Genomic DNA, 24,924 nt, shown 5'->3' on the forward strand with positions numbered 1-24,924 from the left:
TGATCTGCTGAGCTCTTCCCAGGAAGTGTTGGGCTCCTATACAGTCTGATCAGCAAACTCAATAATTCCAGTCTTCTTTTCATGGAAATCAATTGCTATTATTTAATATTTTCATTCCAGTGGCATTCACAATAGGCTAGTCCATCCATGCAGGAAGATACAGTCAGTGGATAGGTCACTGGATTGAGACTCAAGACACACAGATATGATACTGACTGACTGGAACAAAGCATTTGCTATCCCTGCGTCCTTTGTCTGCCTCGGCTATTTAAGCTTTTTGGGGCAGGCCCTGTCTGTCCTTCTGTGTTCGCGAGTTTGTTTGTGTCTACTCCATTTCAGTGGAGTAGAAAGGCTGGAAATGAGAATGGAAAGGCTCAGGGGTAGAACTAGAGATGAGGATAGCGAGGGATTGACTGCATAAGGCATGTTCACTGAGTGAAGTGGCGCAGGGAGGCGGTGGTAGAGGGACAGGTTGGTGGGGTATGGTGGGGCTGTTTCAGAATAAGGGAGAGAAAAGCATTCTTGAATTGTAAGGGAACAAGCCGATAGAGAGAGAGAGATGAAGTAGGTAGGAGGAGAATTATAGTTGTTGTGATTACTGATCAGTAGGTGTAGGACTTCACAATACAAGGCCTAACTCTATTTGAGCTGGAGTCAAAGGCAAACCACCACTGATTTCAATGAGGGTAGGAAATGAAGGCTGGGGCTTATGCCAGTTTATAAACGTGTAACTCAAGGCTATTTCCCTCCCTTTGTGTTTGCTTGGGATTCCCATTTTTGTTGTTGATGCAAATCAGGCAAGAGGGTCAAAGGTGCCCTGCAACACTAAGCCTGTCAAGGTTGATGACTAATTAAATGTCTGAGGGCCAGAAACAAAGTCTAACAGCCTTGTTTGAAATCAAAGGTCAGTTGACCAGGGGACCTGACAGCTGATTGATGGCATGAATCCAGTGTCCCAGATTACAGAAACCTCCATCACGATTAGGATGAATCAGCACCCGACTGAACTACCTTCTCCCTCTCAGAAGGGCCCCACCTGGTGAGGATTGAGGCATATTAGCAGGGTAGAATGAGCAAGCTTCCACTACCACTCCCAGTGCTGTGGATGATCAGAGGCCTTCTGTCTCCAGGGTTCTCAATCTGCTATCTTTCATGAACCCTAACATCCCCTATTAACAGAAGATAAAGAAGCATCGCCTAGATTCTGCAGTGACTGGGGCTCTATAAAGACCTGAAATGGATGAACAGATAGATAAGGAGCCAATCGCAACACCGTATTTCTCCCCGTTGACTTCTGTGGAGTTTATCGGCTCCCTGCAGCTTTATGCCAGTGTGTGTGTATCAGGCCCATGATGACCGACCAGAGGTCATGTACAAAGGGTGTTTCATTGCTTTATCTTGAGTATTTCAATTCAATCAAAATTAAAATATGGACCGAATACAGTTCCCATTAACTATAGTAGCTAGCCTGCAGTTCAGTTGAGTCTTTTGACTGCCTGATCAGCTTTATCAATGGCTGCACCACATCTTGTCTGGAATAATTCCCAGAAACACTGGGAAAGCAATTGGATGTTTTCTCACCTTTCAAAAGTGCCCCATTTTAGATGGTCACAAAAACCTATGGAGATACTCTTGGTGTGTGAAGTATTGGCAGGTGGCTCAGGCATTTGCTTGTGTTGGGCTTTCCCATACCTCTATCTACAAAGAAAAGGAGGGTAAAGTGCAAGTCCTTACCTCTTCGACAAGCTGCAGCATACGACGGGTGCTTTCAAGTGACTGGAAAAAAAAAAGCAAGTTAGATTTGGCAAATGCCGTTTCCATCGCTAATGTATAAACGCCATGAATAGCCTCATGCAGAAGTCTTTGAGTGCTTCTTTCCCCACCCTCTAATAGGCAGATTACAGCTATCCCAGCATGGGAGTGCTAGGTGGGAAGATGGCGTTTCTCCAGGGCCTGGGAGGTAGCCGGAATTCTGCAGCTAGCACTCTCTAGCAGCAGCACTGCTAACAGTGATGAATGCTCCCAGAAGAGTATAGTCCTAGCTTTGCCCTCCTTCTCCATCTAAAGGTGGGGCCTGGGCTCTGAGACCTTCTGCCCTTGCCAGGTTTCAAAGCTTGGGCTTCAGCCCAAGGCCTAACGTCTACACCAGGGTTTCTCAAACAGGGATCGCTGTTTGTGTGGGGAAAGCCCCTGGCGGGCCAGGCTGGTATGTTTACCTGCCCCGTCCACAGGTCCAGCCGACTGTGGCTCCCACTGGCTGCAGTTCACTGCTGCAGGCCAATGGGGCTGCTGGAAGCGGCAGCCAGTAAGTTCCTCAGACCACGCTACTTCCAGCAGCCCCCATTGGTCCACAGCAATGATCTGCAGCCAGTGGGAGCCGCGATCGGCCGAACCTGCAGACGGGGCAGGTAAACTCACCGGCCCGGCCCACCAGGGGCTTTCCCTACACAACCGGTGACCGCTGTTTGAGAAACCCTAGTCTACAATGTTATTTTTAGCTCTGCAAGTCTGAGTCAGTTGACCTGGGCCCTGAGTCTCGGTCCTGCAGGTTTTTCTTTTCAGTGTAGCCATACCCTTGGATCCTAACTCCTCCTTAATTCACTCAAGTATCGCTCCTGTTTTTTCCACCACCAATACCCTGGCAGTTGAGATCAGCTGGAGCACTTGAGCTAACCTACTTGTGGTTTAAACAAGGGCAGATTGGTGGCAGAGCATTTTCAAAGAGGGAACCTTGATGCTGGGATTTTTTTCATATTCCGGTATTCTGAGCTTGTTGACCTACAAGGTATGATGCTAGACGTATGTTTCCCCAAGTGTCTGAAAAAGGTTTACGCTGGAGTGGGCAGAGTTCTTAGCCCTGGTAGGGAGGTGGATTTTGTTATTTCATTGCATTTTGATCAGTCTAAATAAATAAATACAGAATAAGCAAGTGCAGAACTGGGCTCCCCTAAGAGTCTAATCCAAAACCCACTGACATCAATGGCTCAGCACTAGTCTAAGGCCAGGTCTGTATGTGCAGCGCTGCAGCAGCACCAATGCAGCGCGTCTGGTGATGATGCTCCACGCCAATGTCAGCCTAATAAAACCACCTCCAGGAGTGGCAGAAGCTGTGTCAGTGGGAGAAGCTCTCCTGCCGAGATAGTGCTGCGCACAAGAACGCTCACGTCGGTTATGCTGACATAGGCTGTGGTGTAGACCTAGCTTAACTCTGCTCCCTCTGAAGTTGGTGAGAGCTTTTCCGCTGACATCAGTGGGAGAAGAGATAGCTCAACTTTAAGCACTTTGGAAACCTCACCCTTAATATTTTTGGTTTTCATTGAGTTCCCCTCCCCCCCAATCAATCTTTTTTCTCCTCCTCAACAATATGGCAGATTCCACAGTAAAGAGTTAAAGGTGGAAGTGCAAACCCTGAAGTTAACAGAGCCATTCAGGTTAATGCTGTTTCAGTATCTGCTCTTCCTCAAATTCATCCCCTGTGCAATGGGCCTTGGACATCCTCATCACTCAGTTATGGACCTTCCACATAGTCCTCTCCACTGGTTCCATTCACTGCTACACTATTATAAAAATCGCTTCTGTGGTTTCCAATTAAAATGTCCAAATTACCTGATTTGATAGCTTTTGCTTACATTTAGGTTTGGCAAATTAGATGAGCCTCCAGAGAAATTAAATGGCAATTTGTCTCCCTAGGATCCTGTTATCTGATATTGATCCTAATATCAGAGACAAACTCATCCAAAGATGATCATGGTGATGGGCAAAAACTCACACAGATCAACGCACATCTGCCACGACTGGCCTCTAATGATATCTAATGGTCTAAATGACTCTTGGACAGATAGGGTGGGAATTTGATACCCAGGCCCATGGTCCTTGTACCTATCTGCTCCAGAATCACCATGACTCATTTTTTATTCCTTTCCTCTTCTTTCCATAGAGGTCTCAGCCCAAAATGTCTAAGAAAATGGACCTAATTCTGCTGTCACCGACACAGCGTAAATCCACAGTAATTCCATTGACTTCAGTGTATTGATACTAGTATTGATGACAGCAGAATTCAGTCCAGTCAAATTACACATGTGTAAAGCAGAATCAGCTGATGAAGCACTTTGCTACAGCTGTGCACATTTCTGGATGTAGCCTGTGGACAGAAAGAAGAACCTCAAGTGTTTCCTCCCTCTTTGTTTGCCATTAGTTTTACCTCATCCGCCAGCTGGTCAGCACGCCGCTGCATTTCTTCCAACTCATTGCGCATATCAAGTTCTTCTGCCATTTTAGCTGCGAGTGTGTCTGTCGAGGCTTCAGATCAAGAATTTGTGTTTGTTCTGCCCGTGAGCCTGCAAGACAGCAAATAGGGAACAAATACTGGGGTTAAACTTGCTGCTCTCTGCAGATTTGTGCTTAAATGTCAGTCCCCTCAAATGCTTTATATTAGTGCTCTTGCCAGCAATCTTTCATCAGGGCTGATGAGTCTTACAAACAAAAGAGTGCTCGTGAATTGTTCAAGGTGATGTTCTATTCCTAGGCTATTAGTCACTCTCTTGTATAGGAGCACAGATGGATCCTCGCAGCATTCCCTACAGAGAAATGAATTCATTTGTATTTTCTACCTGGCACACTTCAACTGCCGTTAAGCACCAAACACTTACAAAATGCAGAATCAGAAGAGATGACTTGTAACTAGACATGGGCTCGAGCTGCATTCAAACTTCTCTGAAGTTGAAAGGGTTTAGCCAGTGGCGGCTCCAGGCACCAGCACTCCAAGTGCGTGCCTGGGGTGGCAAGCCGCAGGGGGCGGCCTGCTGGTCCCTGTGAGGGAGGCAGTCAGGCAGCCTTCAGTGGCATGCCTGTGGGAGGTCCTCCAGTCCCACGGATTCAGCGGCAATTTGGTGGCAGGTATGCCGAAGCCGCTGGACCGGAGGACCTCCCACAGGCAAGCTGCTGAAGCCGCGGGACCGGCAGACCTCCCACAGGCAAGCTGCCAAAGCCGCGGGACCGACAGACCTCCTGCAGGCAAGCCACAGAAGCCTCGGGACCATTATTAGGTATGTCCTGCTCTCTCGCTCCCTTGTAAAGTTCACTGGCTTACAAGCTGGCTTTTCCAACTCTGTTCTCCTGAGTTAGCCCCATCCCCTTGTCAAGGGATCTGGGATCAAAGGATTGAAGACTGGAGCCTGGTTAGGAAGGCTCTGCTAGGCTCAGCATACAGCAAGCAGCCCACACTCCAAACTTCAATCAAGCAGGCACATGGCAAGCAACAAGCACACAATAGCAGACCACAAACTCACCCCAAAGGTCAGACCTTCACACCTTCACCTGTAGAACTCCCTGGCCAACCCCTCGTTTGCTGTTCCTCTGCTCCTTTCAGAACAGCTCCTTTCAGTAAACCATGTCAAGCAAGAATCACCGTGGGGACCAATTTCTGCCCTGGCTTTATACTCTGTTCCACTCAAATGGAAAAGATGAGTCAGGGCAGCCTTTGGCCCTAAGAGTTTGACAGCCAATAAATGATAGTATCTGTCTATAAAAACTAGCCATTATATATTTATGATAGGCCCAGTCCTCGCTCAGACAATACTCTCACTGAAGCCAATAGGGGTATGGACTAAGGACGGCAGGAGCGGGTCATAAGGCCCCAGATCACAATGTCTGCAAACAAGGATGCTCCAGGGAGGCAGGAGAGGATGGGATACTCACCCCCTTCACAGGCCATGAGCCTGTGCTAGAAATGCACCTTTAAAGCTGCTGCGGAGAGGAAATGTGCCTGCTTGATTCACAGAGTCATGGGTAGGTCCCCCAGTGTAAACTCCTCCAAGCTCACAGACTGAGCCCCTGCAGTGCACATAGGGGCACAAAAGCCTCTCCTTGGGGGCTCCCTGCCTGCTGCCCCCCCACTCAGAAGAACCACACTACTTCCTCTGCACTGAATGGAGAGGGCAAGCATTTGCTTCCTCTATCAGAGACAACAGCCAGGCAGGTGTACAAACTAGCATTGGCTGGAAGGAGCTCTGCACGACAATAGCAGTGCCCCACGGATGGCAACGCTGGTGTTTTCTTTGCTAACACATGTCAATTAATTAAAGTCGAACAAAAGGCCATTGGCTGGATGCCGACACAACTGCTGGCTCCCATTTCAGCAGGAGGCAACAAACCAACCACCCAAAACTGTTTAAGTAGCAATCAGCCAATATATGGCAGTGAGTTAAACTCTGGTTTGGATTAGACATCCTTTCATGTTAATCTATCTAGTCTTTCCCTCTCCCTCCCGCTTCTTTCCCAGCGACTCTTCTGCAATGAGACAACTTTTCCTCTGCATAAATCAACTTTTACTGAGCCAGAAGCCATAGCCTTCCAGGCAGCGGCAGCTCCAGGCACCAGCACTCCAAGCGTCTGCCTGGGGTGGCAAGCCACAGGGGGGGTCTGCCAGTCCTTAGGAGGGCGGCAGTCAGGCAGCCTTTAGTGGCACGCCTGCAGGAGGTCCCCGGTCCTGCGGATTTGGCGGCAATTTGGCGGGGTGAATGCTGAAGCCGTGGGACCGGCAGACCTCCCGCAGGAGTGCCACCAAATCCGCGGGACCAGTGACCTCCCGCAGGCAAGCCACCGAAGGCAGCCTGCCGGCCGTGCTTGGGGCAGCAAAAAAGCTAGAGCCGCCCCTGCTTCCAGGGACCAGAAGGCTAAGAATATTTGCTGCTGAATCAAGCTCTATCTGCTTACGAATATGTAAGAAAATCAGCCAGTTGCTTACGTATCCTCTGCAGCTTCTACAAAGGATTGTAGTTATATAAGGGGTGAAATGTATGACCTTCATGCTTTTACATTAGCTATGCTCTCACCCGAGATTATTTTGTTTTTTTTCATTCTAAGGCAGGAAGAAATCCATCTCAAAGAGGAAACTGAATAGCCAGCCCCAAGCAACTGGCACAGCATTCTGTTTACATCAGTCTCAAACAGTGAACACATCGCAACATCCCTGCCTGAGGGAGGCTAACATCCTGCAATGGGTCACATAAAATTTAGACATTTCCAATATATCCCAAAGTAGTGGCTGGGTGGGCAGTGCCACTTGGCGTTTTGGATGACTGGGCAATTTTCACCAGCATTAAGGCTCGACTGCAAGGAATTCATTCATGGGCCTAGCTGATGCCTGGCTTAATGGCATGGTGAATATTCAGTTTGACAGCAGACACTTTTGGGATGCTCATTGTCAGCAGTAAACAGGTTTCATCAAAAAAAAAAAATAGGGAGCACATTAGGGATTAGGAGGTCCATGGCAGAGACACATCAGGGATCCTTCTGCTTCCAAAGAAGAACTCTGTGAGAGTGACTAAAGCAATCCTGGTGTTCTTGTCGGGGCCAGTCAGGCCCCAGCCCACACAGGTTCTCCTGGAGGCAGAACCACTGTGGTTCCACTGCACTGGATTTAGATGGGCTGTGTGCCTACAGTGCAGTGCCCTGAGGAGTCATTTCCTGCCCAGGGGTTACATGGGAGTGAGGAAGACAGGCAAGTGGTCAGAGGAAGTTGAAGTATCCTCCATAAAACATCTGCTCTGTAGCCCAGGTAGAGGACTACTTGTCTATGTCTACAGTATTGCGGTAAGTCGACCTTCGCTACGCAACTCCAGCTACTTGAATAATGTAGCTGGGGTCGACGTACCTTAGGCTGACTTGCCGCAGGGTCTGCACCGCAGGGGGTCGACAGGAAAAACTCTCCCATCAAGTTACCTTACTCTTCTTGTCAGGGATAGAGTACAGGGGTCGACTGGAGAGCAATCTGCAGTCAATTTGGTGGGTCTTTATTAGACCCGCTAAATTGACTGCCAGTGGCTCAGTCTCAGAGCATTGATCCAGGCTGTAGTGTAGACCTGCCCCTTGACTCCTTTCTCACCATGTACCTGGGGCACAGCTCACTGTTTGGCTTGACATGAAAGCTGGTCAGAGAATGAAACTTCCATTCCATGGGAAATTCCAACATATCAAAATTTGTTTTTGTCCCAAATCAGAACAAGCCGCCAAAATTCTGAAATTTTCCATGGAATGAACAGTCCAATTCAGAACAATTTAATTTGTTGTGTTTTGAAACGGTGAACACATCATATGGAAACACTGTAATATAATGTAAAATATTAAATGCTATACATATTCAATATATACAAATATAAAATATTAATTTTAAAGCAGTATTATATGATGTAAAAAAGTATAAATGAATCAAAATGACAGTCAAAATGAAATGTTTCGGCATTACAGGAATGAAATGAGAAAGTTAGAATGATTCATTTGTACTCTTCATATAGACAGTTTCATTGAAATCAAGGTTCCTGCTAAATATTTAGATTGTGATGAAACTGCATTTTCTAGTGGAAAACTCTTCCGTCAAAAATTTCCCAACAACCTCTACTTAACACCAAAGATCTGACCTAAAGCCAATGAAGTCAATGGGCCATGAGATGCAGGCCCAACACATATAAAACAGTCAAGTATACAAAAGCCAGAAAGTGTTTCTGGGATTTTCAGTGCCACAAAGGGCTTGGAATAGGATTTCTCTACCTGGCCTGTTGGCCCTAGTAATGACCTGAACATGGACTGGAAGCTTCTCTCTCCATTGTGTGGGGGTCTCAGTATGGGTCGATGCAATAGGGGAACTTCAGGAAGAATTAGTTCTCACTTACTGCCCCTCATTATTTTTTCTGCCTGATTTACTCAGCTGCTATACAGCTGTGTAATATTCTTTACAAACTTGGGGCGAGATCCTCAGCTGGTGTAAACTGGCTTTGTTCTGTGCTTGGTGAGGAAAAATCTGGGGCCTTGGTATGTCATGGTCCTGGCACCCCACTCTTCCCATTTTACCTTATTTACACAGATGTTTTAGGGTCCCTTAGTAGAATTGTATCCTACTCCTTTCCCCTCCGCACCGATCCCATCAGCCCTAGTTCCATTGATTTCAGTGGAGCTATGCCAATTTACATTAGTTGACTCTCTGCCCCACAGTTTGTTTCAGCATTTTCAAATACCTCACCCTGTTGGAGCAAGAAGTTAGGTAATGCAGGGAGAGCCTTCCCTTCGGAGTAAGGGCAGTGCAGCCTCAATGCATATTACTTTCGAGACATATACTGTTCTTTACAGCTCTTTGTGGCTTGTCTCCAGCTGGCTTGCTGCCAATCAGCTTTGCCAAATTGTTATCCCATGACATGTGAACATCCTGTGCTTTTTCAGTGGAGGGCACTGGATCTCAGAGCTTTGCTTACTCTAGGATTTCTCCTCTAGGATTTCTCATCATTGCTAACAGTGTTAGCCCTGGAGGGAGCACTAGTGGAGACAAGGAGTTGGGAATTCTAGCCACCATGTTGTCTATACCTGCTCTTAAGTGATCCAGTGCTTAAAATACTCATAGCTGCCTGCATCTTGATCTATACTGCATTGGAGTGAATTTTAAGGGGAGAAAGGTTAATTTGGACACAGCCTAGGAAGTGATATGATTTGAACATTCATATGAATGGGTGAAGAAGAAACTAGAATCTGCTTTCGACCTATTTGGTGAATGGGAATAAGGGATGGTCTAGGTAATACTTAGTCCTGTCTCAGCATGGGGGGACTGGACTAAATGATCTATCAAGATCCCTTCCAGTGCTACATTGCTATGATTGGCATCGTGTTCTTAGCATGGGAGATGCTAGATAAATAAGATGCTGCAAAGCCAATATGGGACCAGTTTTAAACCTCTGAGCATACCCAGTGTAAACTAGGTGGTAAAGAAAGCCTGAGCAGACTGATGCTGAGCTGAGTTCTCAGGCAATTAATAAAAAAATAATGATTCTATTTATGAATCACCATAATTTCTAAACATTGCACAGGTAAATTAGTTCTCCAGTGGACATCTCTCCCCCCAGCCTGGCTTTTGATTGCAGCACTTAATGATCACGAATGAGCAGTAAGTTTGGACGGTGATGAGAAGTAGAAAGATATGGAGCCCTTGCGACTTACCCTTAGAATGATAGTTTCTGATTAATAAATCCCACCATGTTTACATTTAGGAATAGATTCATCTCATTTTACATCAGCCTAGAAAATGTCAGAGGTTATAACTTCAGAGGTGTTTTGTTGCAAATGATTAAACTTGACAGGTTGATTGAAACTGGGTGGTTTTTTGGAAAGCACTTAGAATGGATTGAGAAACACCACAAAGCCCTTTTACAGACAAGCCATTTTACATCATGTTTTAGTCATAAACATGAGTGCCCTACTGCGGTGCTGATTCAACTTCATTTATATAAAACCATGCCCAGTAATCAATACAAGTTACTCAGAGGCACACAATATGGTACGTAATTTGTCTAGATGCAAGCTGAAATTGTGTAGATTTTGAAGTTGATACTGGTTACTGCCCATATCTTTGCAATAATCTTCCTTAAGCACAGGGGAAAGTATACATTGGGGATGGGATTCTTTTGTTAGATACCCAACACCCACTGAAAATTCAAAGGGAATCGATGCTTATCCCAGTTTGAGCTAAACTAAACACTGATGCCAGGTAAAATCCCTTCAGCTTCATTAGACATTGCAGATTTGATTTATGGAAGCAATTATTCTCCTACAATTTAGATTAATATTTTTCCCCCTGATACCAGATGCTGCATTTCCGATATAGAACAGTAGGAAACTGAGGGTTAAAGATAAAGTAATGCAGAAACTGACTGAGGCAAACACATTGTCTATTTCAGTTTGAACGCTGCATTTATTATATTACAGGTAAAGTTCAGATCCCATATAGAATCAGGTAGCTAGAATGTTTTATCTATGTCGGGTTATTCTGAAGCCCTAAGGGAACCGTCATATATCCCTGAAGAGGGAGAAATACAGTGGGTGACCTTTAAAAGGAAATATTTACTTTACTGGGATGTAAACTCTTCAACACAATAAATATAGGAAAATGAAAATGCAGCAATTTACCATGGCAAAGTCAACACCGCAATAAAGCAACTGTTTCTTTTCAAGCACGCTCACTGCATTAAAGTGTAGATCTATTTTTTCCCCTGGATATTCTTAGCTAGAAGATGACTGCATTGGCATATTCTACACAAAGAACACACACACACTTCTATATATATATATATTAAAAAAAGAGAAGACTGCCAATAACAATTCTTTATATAGATACTTTTCTTCTATAGCGTTGGAAGAGTCTTGCAAAGGTGGGCAAGCATTATTATGCCTATTTTACAGAGAGGAAAACTGAAGGACAAAGAGAGTGACTGACTTGTCTAAAGTTACAGAGCAAGCCAATGGAGAAGCCCAGAATAGAACTGTTGCAAAAATAGGGTTCAAACCAGAGCGCTCACATTCCTCTGTCCCAGCCAGCTCCCACTGCTACCTTCTCAAATGTCACTAGAAAAGCATCAGGGTCATCAGCAGGCCCCATTTTACACAGAGTTCCAGTTACCGTTCCCCATACTGGGACTCAGCAGAAGTAACTGCTGCACTTGTGCTTGCTCCCTGATAAATTCCTGCAAGCTCCTCTCTTGTGCTGCTTGCTGGGCCAGCAGGGATTCTCTCTCCAGCTGGTGTGACTGTTGGAAAGATTGCATGCTCTGTTGCAGCTCCTTCCGCTGGCCCACCAACCGCTGCAGAGTCTGCTCCATCATCCGGGCACCCAGTACTCTCTGAGGCCAGCACCAGGGCAGTCTAGCTGCCGGACAAGCCTCAGCATGTCACGGGGCACAGCTCCCCTCCTGCCTTCTACCCTGCAGAAATTACACAGACTCCTATGGTTGTACCTTCACTGTATCCTTTTATTTTAAATTCCCTCCTCCATTTCCACAACAACCTCCTTGTAACAGTCTATTTACAGCACCAATAGTGCTTTTTGGCCCTCTCCCCCAGTACCTGAAGGGAACAGACATCTCCCTTCCATGAGGCCTCTGTGTTACAGGGCTTAACTAGCCCTAAACCCCTCTCTCCCCTTTTGGGATTTCCTTCCTGCCTCTTTATCTGCCTTGGGCTGATGGGCTAATTGGTTCCTTATCCCATTCAGCCGGCCAGCGTGGTTGCCTAATGACCTCCGTCAGCTTCCTCCAGGGGAACTGATTAACACCTGAGTGATCAGAGTGCAGGCGCACCATTTCGCTCTCTGCACTCAGTCACAGGGCGACACACAGGCTGATTGAAGAATGCCAGATAAGAAAGAGAAACTGGAGAGAAGTGAAACTATAAATCAGAGGGATCTTTTCCTCTCCCACTCTGCTGCTGAGTTATGTGTCTGCAGTTTACTCCTTGCATAACTGCACATGAAGGGTTTCTATCCTTGGAACAAGGCCGCTGTATGTTGCTTCACAGGAGCCCCATCTGTGGGGGCTGCTCCAGTGACATGTGGAATTAGCACATCTACCTACCTGCTATGCAATTATTGTCTCCTCTTCAGCTAGCGCTGCCCACTTTTGGAGCTCTGCTGGCTGGCAGGTGGGGAATACTTTGTACCACTGCCATCCCTCTCAAGGCAGACTTTCTACTGTGAGTGCTGGGTTATACTAGAAGAAGCCAGCATAAACTTGGGGCTAAAATCTAGCCCAGAGACTGTCCACCAACCCCTTGCAAAGAAAGACTGTTTTGAGACTTCAGGAATATGAAGCTGTTGGGAAAAGTCCTTTGGACTCCAGTAGCTGCTGAGAATGAGCATTCCCCAACCCCCCTTTTCTTATGTCCAGGAGATCCTATTGAGTCAAGGAAGAATAATGCTACTGCATCAGGCTTCACCTTGTAGATCTGCCATTCCTTGTCCTCAGAGCCCTGCCCATCTGAATTCCAGCTCAAATAGAGTCTTGAGAACCTTATGCCTGAAAACAGATGCCATGAAAACACGTGCTATTAAAACTAGTGGGTGCTCTTGAAATTCTCCCCCACAGTTTATAATCCTTTAACATCTGCCTACTTGTAGTAAAGTCCTCAGAGGGCCAGGGTGCCTAGTGGTTAGTGCACCTGGTTTCCAGTCTCTCACCTCCCAACAGGCAGGGCCTTTAGTCCAGATCCTATCCCTTGTATGTGGCTTATCCTTTCCTCAGAGTTTTCAACATCCCTTACTCACCCCTTACTAGAGATTTATGCCCTCCCACAACAGGGAAGGTGGTAGGGGAGCCAGGCCTTCCCACTCCATTGAGCTCCAGCCCAGGGTCCTTTGAGATACAACAGTGTGCCCCAGAGCTGCCTCCCTGGGTCACTTCCTACCATCCATCTCCCCCAACATCTCCCAGTTCAATATAAGATACCAAAAGGAAAGAAAAAACAGTTACATCTTCATCCCCAAATGAGTTAAGCCTCAGAGAGAGGCTTCTTTGGTGTCCTTGTTCAGAAGCCCTCAGGGCAGGTAGATAGGTTAGTCGGTCTTCTCCCTTGCTCTGAGCTGAGTGGCTTCTTTTTAAGCTTCCTCTCCAGCTGGAGCATGCTTTGCACTCCTGGAAGGGCAGAGCTACCTGGGCCCCGTTTTGTCCTTTAACCTCTTTGGGTCCAGATATTTCATGATCCCATTGGACAAGACTCGAGAGGCATATAATTACAAGCGCGCTTGTTTTGTTTGCATTATTGCATAAAGTGACTGGTTTAGGCTGGAATGTTCCAGAACATGGTCCTGCCTTCATACTGGTAGCAGGCAGTGAAATACGTGTCAAGCCACTGACCCTTGGCTGTGTGAAGCCTGTAATGACTTTAATCGACGTAAATGTTTTTATTTTTCTGGCAATGACAATTTGTATATGCTTATAACGAGAGGTTTGTAATCTACCAGATGCTCCCCAGGTCAAATGTCCTTGAGAATGCCCTTTAGATGTATTTGTAAAGCTTAAGAGAGCAGCATCCCTTAAACCTGCAGTCCTCAATTCACTGTACGGTCAAGTGTGGAGGAGGCTGCTGTACTGAAAGATCTTTAATATTGCTTGGATTTTCTGCAGTGTGCCACCAGGGACTCTGATCTCAAAGGGGGGGAGGTAATCATTGCTTTTTTTTCCTAGTAAAAAATAAATGTCATCATCATGAAAACAGTCCAGCCTAAAACATCTGAACTAAACAATACTATGTGGAGAGAGCATGTTCTGTCTGAGGTATGGAATTGTTCTTGTCATTCAGATTGTTCTACTGATTCTTTCCACGGGAATTTAGATTCGGTAACATATAAGGAAAACCATTGACCAGATAGGCCCTGCTCTGAAAGCACTTTTAAAAACTATCCAGTCTGTTCTGTAATGAAAAATCCTATCTAAAGATTTATGCTTTTACTATGAAGCATTATCAACAGACAGGCTGTTTAGACATTATATTTAAATAAATAGATATAATATGTGAGTTCAAGATTTTGAGTAAAAATTGTGTTATATAAAAACTGTGCCATGCTCATTGCCTGGATTGTCTAGGATCCTGCAGTTTTTTTAGGGAAATTGGTATTATCCAGCAATTTCAAAGAAAGTGCGTTTGCCACGGATACATTTCTGCTTAATTCAAAGCTGCAGCATCTACATTTTAGCAAATTTATGTTAATATAAACACTTGGGACCCTATCTGGATCTGCACAGGTCAACAAAGTATGTGACTAATTAATCTCCATCTGCCTGAGAAAATAGTAAAGAGTAATAACCACTATGAGGAGAGCCTCGAAAAGGAAGCATATTAGAAAAGGTTGGAAGAACGATCTCGCAGACAGAAATTCAGGAGACCTGGGTGTAATTCCCAGTTTGGCCACAATCTTCCTGTGTGGCCTTGAGCAAGTCACTCGATCTCTTTGTGCCTCAGTACCCCCTCTGTAACATGGGGATAATAATACTCCTTTTCTCTCATCCTTCGTCTGTCCTGTCTATTTAGCTGGCAAGCGCTTTGGCTCAGGGTCGATCTCTGCCTACGTGTAAGCACTGAACCTAGCACAAAGGTGGGCCTAATCTCAGTTGAGACATCTAGATGCTACTGTAACAGACATTTTAAATAATAGCAGGGGTGTGATATGACTCCCATGCTGCACCTTTCCCCCAGTTACTGCCAGAGGAGCACAAGGGAGCGCAAAACTAACTAGAAAGAGCACTCTTCCTTCGAAGGCCAAAACAAAGATGTTTGCTGAAGCATAAATAGATGGAATCATGAGACCATACCCAATATGTTGGAAAAATAAATTCAAAATGAATTTTCCTACGGGTTGGTGTCTACACAGTTTTTGTGCAGTTAAGACCATAACTATATCAAAATGGATAAAGTTAAAGTGGTCCAACCCTAGTGTAGACATACTCATACTGGTATAAATGTACTTCTATTGGCATAGCTTATTCTCATACAGGTATGCACCTTTGCACTGGTATAACTGCATCCGCAGTAGAGGGTTGTACCACTTTAACTATCTGACAGTTATACAAAAAAATGTGTAGCCCTCTGTGAAAATGTAGCACCAAATATTGTGGCAAGAGTTCTCCCAAAATCTAAGGGAAAAAAAAACATGATACCTACAAATAATTGACAATGGTTTGGCTGCTGTGGTGCTGCGACCACTTTTCTATCATGCTGATGTTTCCTTATACTTCCCAGACTCTCTGTATCCATCTGCGACTCTTGTTTTATACTTAGATTGTAAGCACTTTTGAGCATAGACCGTCTTTTTGTTCCATGTTTGTACAGGTCCTAGCACAATGAGGTCCAGATCATGACTAGGGCTCCTAGGTGCTACGGTAACACAAATAATACATAACAACAACAAATACTTCCTCACACCAAAAGAGAGACTTTTTATATTGGGTTCTGCAGGGAGCAAGAGAGAGGGGAAAGGGATGTCGTTGGCACTGGAAGTCTCCAAAATCTTGAAGCTGCTGCAACCTGTAGTGGAGTTAGGCCTGTCTGGGGTTTCTTTGGAGCTAAACATAATAGATGATATGTCATGATCACTCAGTATTACCTCAGACTGAAACCCTATGTGAAGCTGAAACCTGAGGTATGCAAGGCATAAGAAGGATCATCACCTACCCCAGATCACTATTTTATAAATGCGTGGTTGCTGTGGAATATGCAAGTACTGTTGACACAAACGCTCTTAGCTCCTGGGACTTGCAAATAGAGGGGCCAATGAATAACACATCCCACGACTTTTTCCCCCAGGCACTGAAATAGGATAGAAGTGACAGCTGAAAAAAAGTTGCTTTTGACATCTCGGAGCTTAACAATAGGACCTAAAATGTACACCCAGAGCCATGTCCCCCACATGACAAAGCAATTCATTGTTGTTCTGCCAGTGGGCTGACAACACTTGTGTTTTATAAGGATTAAACAACAGCGCAGGTGGGTGATGTGCTGCAATTCACACACTAGTTTTCTTTAGCTGGCTTCTATGTGGAAGATAAGAAAGCTGAGGGCAGCCATTTTGTCATTCTTTTACCTCAAAGAATTGATTTGCTTTCTGTACATTTTTCTGTTAATCAAAACCTTTTGAAAATAAACCTTTCAATATTTCACCTCTTCACAGCCATTTCTCACAACTATTTACCCACTCATTTTTTTCTGTCAGCAACAAAACAATATCACAAATGAAACATGGACTGAAAGTGATAGACCTACCACAGTGGTGGAAGGTAAACAAAAGAACCACCACAGGGTGTGGGACATTCAAATGGTCATAGGTGCAGTTTATTTCCAGACAGTGGATAAAATTAAAGAAAATGTCTTGACCTGTCCTTCCAATGAACGAAGTTTGTTTACTTTTCTTACCCAGAATTTAACCTGGAAGCAAATGAAATTTCCTCAGCTAGAGGATGAGATTTTCAAAAGTGCCTTAAGTGATGTAGAAATATAAGTCCCCTTGACGTATGGGATTTGTGTTCCTAAATCACATAGGTGCTTTTGAAAACCCTTCTCCCTAATTGCTAGAGCAAACAAAAAGAAACATGTCTGGCCTCAGGAAGACCCTTTCTCTCCTTTTGATTATATTTCCTCTAGGAGAAGTCATGGCTTATTCACACTTCTACTGCTGAGTCATTAAATCTTGTTAAAGAGAGCACTAGTAACAAGGGATAAAATCCATGCTCCATTGAAGTCACTGGGAGTTCAAGTCTGGAAGTCACTGGAGAGATTAATAAGACTGGAACTTTTCAACTTGGAAAAGAGACGACTAAGGGGGGATAGGACTGAGGTCTATAAAATCATGATGGATGTGGAGAAAGTAAATAAAGTAGTATTATTTACTCCTTCTCATAACACAAGAACTAGGGGTCACCAAATGAAATTAATAGGCAGCAGGTTTAAAACAAACAAAAGGAAGTATTTATTCACACAATGCACAATCCACCTGTGGAACTCCTTGCCAGAGGATGTTGTGAAGGCCATAACTATAACAGGGTTAAAAAAAGAGCTAGATAAGTTCATGGAGGATAGGTCCATCAATGGCTATTAGCCAAGATGGGCAGGGATGGTGTCCCTAGCCTCTGTTTGCCAGAAGCTGGGAATGGGCGACAGGGAATGGATTCCTTGATGATTACCTGTTCTGTTCCTTCCCTCTGGGGCACCTGGAACTGGCCACTGTCAGAAGACAAGATACTGGGCTAGACGGACCTTTGTATGGCCATTCTTATGTTCTTATGATGTCAGGGGACAAGGATTTCACTCTAGTTGTTGGATGGCAACATTCTACTGGCAATATATGCACAACAGTCATGGGTGTGTGTGTGTGTGTGTATGAATGGATGGTTCTTACCCTCACTGGGTGCAAGGCTGGTGCCACTGTTAGGACTGTGGTCCATGAGGCAAGAGTCATGATCTTGCCTCCTTCAAAGGGCCTCAAAGGTATCTGCCAGATCCAAAGATCATGTGACTGACCACCTCCACGTTGGTCAGTGGAGGTGACCCAGCTCTGGCTGGGAGCAAACGGGAGCAAACTCTGCATTCTGCCAAAAGATGAAGCAGCAGCCAAGTTCCATCAAATTTCTGGAAGTTCCAGAAGACATAAAATCTCCTGGAGTGCCCACTAGGGCAATGCATCTGTCTTCTGCACCCCAACATGAGACTGTGCTCAAACAGGCCCAATCAAGTCCTTTATACACAACTGTTCATGTAGCTGATGTTCTGGAGTTCATCTGTGAGTTCTGGATCTTTGTAAAACAAGAAGAGAAGGCCCACTGGCAACTGATGAGTCACAAGAAAATTGTGCTTCGGCAGAAGGACATTAAATAGCAGCAGTTGTTCAAAGGAAATCCAGGGGTCTGAGTCTCCATTGCCCTACCCTTGCACATTCATTGTGCCCGTGCAAAGTTGGTGCAAAACACTATCAGAGCAGAAAGATAGCATTTTATCTCTGCCAGCTGTAAACAATGATACCAAATGCCAGGCAATGACCAATCAAACCCCAAATCTTTTAGTGGGGTCCAAGACATGCATGAAAGTAGAGTAAGATTCTGTACGTCATCAGCCAACAGTATGGCTGATATAAAGAGAAACCAAACAACATTACAGGGAGGCCTGAGCATTTGTTTGCATTAAACTCTGTGGCAGGCTAGACCTCATTACTGCAGTTTCTGTGTTCTAGAATCCTTTGATGAGTCCAAATGGACAATCTGTGGCAGTTTCATTTTAATTAACAAGTGAGGTTTTTAATTAATTAAATAGGAAAATGAGTAATTGTGACACTCTATATCCCTATGTCCACCCCTTTTACAGGACTATGATAAATTTTGTACAAAGCATGCCTTGTGTGAGGTATTATTTGCAAAACATTTGCTGATCATTACTGCCCAGGTAAAATGTGTGGGGCAACATTTTATGTAAAGTTATATGATTATGATGTTACCAAGACATATTCTAAATCTGGGGACACAGCCACAAACCAGTTCCTCAGAGACAAAAGGCAAACTGATGCCTCAGCCAGGTTTAATGAAATCAAATGGACTATCACTTGGTTAAGCGGCCATTCTTTGGCAGGTAAAAGGGCACGAGTGAGAAATTTACATTTTGGCAAAGAAACAGCTGGAGCTTCCTGTCTCCACAGACTTTCTATCTACTGAAGCCCAGCTGGAGACAATTCTCAAAGAAGAGGAAAAAGTAGAAAGAATGGGGAACAGGCACCCCAAATCAACTCTCTCTTCATCGCTACTCATGACAACAACAAACTTGAAGGACAAAATAATCCTCACTGGGTTAGGGAAAGGAATTCAGCCAGTCAGACTGCTAGAACATGTGATGAGAGAGACTTTTGCTTTGAATCACTTAGCTTGTTAAGTTAGGTATTAGTTGCATTTACTTTTATTTTCTTGTAACCAATTCTGACTTTTATGCCTCCTTACTTGTAATCACTTAAACTCTATCTTTCTGTTGTGTTCTGTTCTGATGGAAGATGCCTATCTACACTTAATGAACTTTCCTGTGAATGTTCTAACTGGAGTATAGGTAATGGCTTCTGCTATGACTATGCATGGACATGTGACTTGCCCATGTGACTCCATACACTATCTTGTTACCTGTAATTTTCCACAGTAAGAACAATGGGTTTTCCGTCCCTTGGTAGAAGCTATAAAAGGCCCTGGAAATATCTCCATTTTGTCTCTTTCCTGCTCATACCTCTGGACTATGAACTTATACTAATGGGACCATCCTAACCAAGGGACTGAGCAGCTTCCAATGATTTGGAAGCAACTAGAGACTTAACTTAAGCCAGCAGTTTATTCCATCACTGCTACAAGGCTGAACCGAGAACTTTGCAATTACTTTATGCATTTGATTCCTTTAATCAGTTTTAACTCTCTTCTTTCATTCTTTCTTTTAAATATTTAGATTTTAGACACTAGAGGATTGGAAACAGTGTGATTATTGTGTAAAATCAGAGTTATATAATGACCTGGGTACGTGGGCTGCTCCTTTGGGATCAGAATAACCCTTTTGTTTAATTAAATTGGCTTTATATAACCACTCATCATTAAGTTCAGAGTTTTTGGTGGTGATCCAGGACTGGAATACCTAAGGAGACTGCATTTTTGACCTCTTGTTAGCCAGTGTGGCAAGACAGAAGTTTACTTTTGTGGCTGATTTGGTATATTTCAAGGGAGAATAACCACCATCTTTGGGGTGTGTCTGCCCTTTTCCTTAGCAGCTTGTCCTGAATTTAGTATTCTCAGTTGTGACTCACAGAGATGCGGTGATAACTTGATAACCATGTATTTGTTGGAATAAGTGATTAATAAGCCCAGTCCTTTCACCTCTCTTTGCCCAGCATTTATGTTAAATTGGCAGCGAAGATCATGAGATGCACTGTCAATATGCTGACAATCTCAAGCAAATTGTGTTTTTCTATCCAGCAGATATAATGGTAATTCCCAGCTGTCGCAGTGTCTGAGGGAAACTGGAAGCTGGTGAAAGGAATCTAGGCTCAGTCTAACTCTAGGAAAGATGGAGGTGATGTTACTAGGAAGAGAAACTATTTTGGTGAATGGCGTGAGCTAGGATCTCACCTTTTACTGCAGATATCTGCTTCTGATGGTCACCCGTGTGACTCCTCAGGATTTTCTGACCCTGAACACCTAAATAAGCAACAGTGGCCAGAAATTCCTTTTCTCTCTCTATCCTGTTGGGTGAAGTCACAGCCACAGTGATCCATGCTTCCAGAACAGCCCGCTGCCATATTGAAAGATGCTCTCCATGGGGTTTGACAGTGACTGGAACTGACCATACAATAGACAATATCCCACATTCCTTAATGAGATGGACCGAAGAAAGAACAATGTTATGGATGCTTTGCTGGGTTCCTAACCAGATCTAGATCTCTTCCAAGGTGGGGGCCTCAATCTCCAGATCTCTTTATGGGCTAGGCACAGGCTATCTCAGAGATCTCCTGTAAGGATCTGGGGACTAGAAGCCAAGTTTCCAGAGCCTGGGATGGCTGGTGTTCTTACAGTGCCTCCAGGAGGCTAGAGATGCACAACCAGGGAGCATTATGGAGAGTAGGCACCACAGGAAGTGCTGCCCAAAAGGCCCAGAGTGACAGTACCCTGCAGCCCTCTGACTGACCAAGGAAGTTGCCTGGCAAACCACACAGACTTTGGACTGCTGCAGTGCCAGACTTTCCTTGATCTCCAGCTTCTGACTCCAGCCTAATTCTGCCCCTGATCCCTGCCTCCTGGTTCTATCTCTGAACTCCGTTCTCTGACTTCAACCTGACCCTAACTCTTGCTTACGGGACCTGGCTCTTGCAATTCCTCCAACTCCTGCTCAGTGACTGTGATCCCCACTGTGTGGACCTCAGCCCAACTGTGACTGCTAGGCCAGACTTCCTCCACCCCGCTCCCTTATTTCCCCTTTCCATAGGGCCTCTCCTCCAACAGTTATGTCAGAAGTGACCACTGTGGCGGTCCCTTCTACCACCACAAATAAGATCACTTTTAGGTCACAGGGCAAGACATCTCTGTGCTCAGGCTTTTCTCCTAAAAAGAAAACTACAGTACAGAATGGCCTAGCACCATTTCTACTGGCAGAAATGAGTGAGAGTGTTGGTCTTATTGTGTTCAGAAGTCAATCATTTACTTAAGAGAATGGCATCTAGATACTGCAGTGATGAAAGCATTAGAAATGCAGATAGATTTTAACCAACAGAACTAGGTGAGGGGGAGGGTCATAAAATTTCAAGTTAATTTATCCCCTCAGTTTTGCTTGCTGGTAAACGTGCACATATTTTAACCAGAGACCTGATATATTTTTAGCCAAAAGAACAAATCCTCTTTAACTAAGTCATCAGTCTCAAATCAGCTACTGACAAAATATAGACATTGTAAAACAGGATGGCTGGTATTATTTTTACAATATAATTTTCAGCTGAAGAAGGTTTTTTGGAGGGTGGGGGTGGAGGGAAGATTCCATAGTCCTTGTGATATTTGGTGAAGATGAATATTTTACTAATGAATATTTTATTACCATTCAATTTAGATGGACAGATCCTCACCTGCTGTAAATCAGAGTAGCTCCACTGAATTCAATATCTGTCTGTCAATCCCTCCCTCCCCCACTTCCCATATCTATCTGTTAGTGGTTGAAGTAAACTACAATAAGAGAAGGAGCTCCTCAGCTTTAGTGCCTGTCCACATCTAGACATTAGGGCAGTGGTTCCCAAACCGTGGGGCACGCCCTGGCGTGGAGGAATGTTCGGGGACGAGTGGTGAGTCCCAGGTCAGGCCCCATGGGGAGTGGGGAGGGACTACCACCCAACCCCACTCTGCCCCCAGCTCTGCTCTGGCCCCACCTCAGCCACAGACAATTGTGGCTCCACTCCTGGCTGAGGTCCTGGCTGAGGCCCCTGGCTCCTGGCCCAGCTGCGGCTCCACTCCTGGCTGAGGCCCCTGGCTCCTGGCCTTGACCACAGCCCAGCCATGGCTCCACTTTTGGCCCTGGCCCCACCCCTCAGCCTCAGCCCCCACCCGTGGCTCCACTCCCAGCCCCAGCTCTACCCCCTGGCTCCTGGATGGCTGCAGCTCTGGCTCTAGCCTCAGTTCCCTTACCCCTGTCCACCACTCCCCTCCTAGAAGCCACAGCCCCACTCCCGGCCTCGATTCCTGACCACGATTCTGCGCGGGGGGGAGGGAGCCGACAGGGGTAAGGGGAGGTGTGACATGAAAAGTTTGGGGGTAACTGCATTAAGGGCACGTCTACACTCAGGGGCGGCTCTAGACATTTCACCACCCCAAGCACGGTGGCATGCCGTGGGGAGCGCTCTGCCGGTTGCCGGAAGGGCGGCAGGCGGCTCTGGTGGACCTTCCGCAGGCGTTCCTGTGGAGGGTCCGCTGGTCCTGCGGCACACCTGCGGGAGGTCCACCAGAGCCTGGTCCCGCGGCACACCTGCGGGAGGTCAACCGGAGCTGCCTGCCACCCTCCTGGCGACCAGCAGAGCGCTTCCCGTGGCATGCCGCCCCAAGCACGCGCTTGGCATGCTGGGGCCTGGAGCCACCCCTGTCTACACTGCAGCTGGGAGGCGTAATTCCCAGCTCAGGTATATAGACTGCTGAAGTGAACACACTACAGTACGGTGGCAGTGTCGATGGTGGCTGAATCACTGCCCTAGGATGTCAGATGGGATCGTACGTGGTAGGCTAGCCCAGGTTGCCACCCATGTTGCTATGGCCACACCACTATTTTTAGGTGCTTGCTCAATTAGACCTAGGACATGGGGCAGAGGACTGGACTCGATGACCCCTCGAGGTTCCTTCCAGTCCTAGAATCTATGAATCTATGTACATCGACCTGGGCTGGGAGTTACACCTCCCAGGGGCAGTGTAGGGTTAGCCTAGCTGATGGTGCAGTGCACCATCTTGCGGTAATGGAGTGCAACACAGGAAAGAGAATGGGCACAAGAGATGAAGCCCATTTAAGCCAACATAAGCCCTTTCTAAATGTATCCACAAGAGGTTCACCTCCCTAAGCAGGCCCAAACAGAAGCACCTGACTTTGTCTCCAGTCTAGGGACATATCCCTGGTGCTGCCCACTAGTTTCTCCCAAGATGGTGAATGTGTCTCGATGGAAAAGCAAACAACAGTGGGGCAATCTATGAGGCTCCACTCCAGAACATTTCAACATGCCCCATTAAATGTCTTTCCTGGTAGAAGACTGCAGGGCTGGCTTCTCCCATCTGAAAGTCACTTTGCGCTGCCTATGGACCAACTAAGCCACTGGTTCTGCTGCCTCCTGCCATGGAACCCTTCCAACTGGCATGAAGGGAGGGAGGGGGTCTGTCAAGACAAAGGAAGATGGGGGACATGACAGAGTTGGATTCTGCTATGCCTGATTCTCCAGTGACCTACAGTCGCTCAGGGAACTTACATCAGAAGTGCAAGTTAAAGCTGCAGGGAGGCTTTGGGAAATGACAAACAGCCCCTCTCCTTCAAAAACAAAACAAAAAAAACCCTGGAAAAATATCTCCAGCATTTCTGAAATAGCTTTTTACCAGGCCTAATCCAAAGCCCACTGAAATTAATGGCAAGACCCCTTGATTTCATCGGGTTGTGGATTGGGCCTATATAGGATACACAGTGGTGTAAAGATATAAAGGATTAATTGAACATTATTTGTGCATTTGAGATGATCTGCCTCACTCGCTTATGCCTTCATCAGTCAGACTCCAGGGATTCTGTCTCTCTAAATCTTTGCTCACATAGACAGATGACAGACAGACAGAAATATTAGAAGAGAGAAAGCACGCAAGAAAATCTCTGTATTAAAGTGTGGCCTATACTATTAAGAAGTTTGAGCCCCTCTTCCGTATTCTAATAGTTTTTCAGCTCTGACTTTGTTTATTTCAAACCTCACTGCAGAGCCACAAAGCACTAAAAATTCCAGGGCAGATCTCCAGCTGCTGTCAATCGGCTTAGCTCCACTGAAGTCAGTGGCACGACACATGTGAGTCGCTGTTTACCACTGTAAGTGAGAGGTTCACAATCTGGCCCCTGAGCATGCTGGAGCTCGTTCTCAAATACAGCTTCTGATTTTAGCTCAGTTGATTATAGGAGCAAGGGACAGGCTTCAGCTGCCCAGCTGTCTCACTGGGGGGACATGATCTGGTTATTAGATGGCTGCCTCCTAGCACTCACCTTCACACTTAATTGCAGGTGTAAATACAGAAGCACAATTAATTGTGGGGATAAGTATTGCTTTTGGATCATTAGACCCTAGGTTGATGACTGTTTAAAAATGTAGATTTCCATATATATACATAAGTCGAATATTGAAAGCATCTGGCATTGCCAGGCTGAGTAAAAAATTATATTAGCCACAGGAATATTTAATAGTGCCCCACAGCCTTGTGATACTTATTCAGTCATTTCCAAGGCACACTGCTGCTCTCGGATTCATACTTGTGACGAATACCTAGCTGCCTCTCACTTCTCAGTACTCAATAGTATAAATATGAATAGGCCAAACACACGCACACTGGCTTTCCTTGGTGCAGCATA

The 24,924-nt window shown here is 45.5% G+C and overlaps 1 protein-coding gene across 2 annotated transcripts in view; it reads right to left on the minus strand.

The window, feature by feature from the left end:
* The window catches only part of SNAP25 (synaptosome associated protein 25), a 97,638-nt gene that overhangs the window by 36,898 nt on the left and 35,816 nt on the right, over positions 1-24,924 (minus strand). For both annotated transcript variants that reach the window (XM_032800132.2, XM_032800131.2), the window contains exons 2-3: positions 4,202-4,337; positions 1,735-1,776 (exon numbers count right to left, since the gene is read on the minus strand). In XM_032800132.2, coding sequence (XP_032656023.1) covers positions 1,735-1,776; positions 4,202-4,273 — 114 coding nt within the window. In that variant the 5' untranslated portion in view covers positions 4,274-4,337. The remainder of the gene's footprint in view (positions 1-1,734; positions 1,777-4,201; positions 4,338-24,924) is intronic.

Source organism: Chelonoidis abingdonii, chromosome 3 (assembly GCF_003597395.2).
Source record: "Chelonoidis abingdonii isolate Lonesome George chromosome 3, CheloAbing_2.0, whole genome shotgun sequence".
Taxonomy (NCBI): Eukaryota; Metazoa; Chordata; order Testudines; family Testudinidae; genus Chelonoidis; species Chelonoidis abingdonii.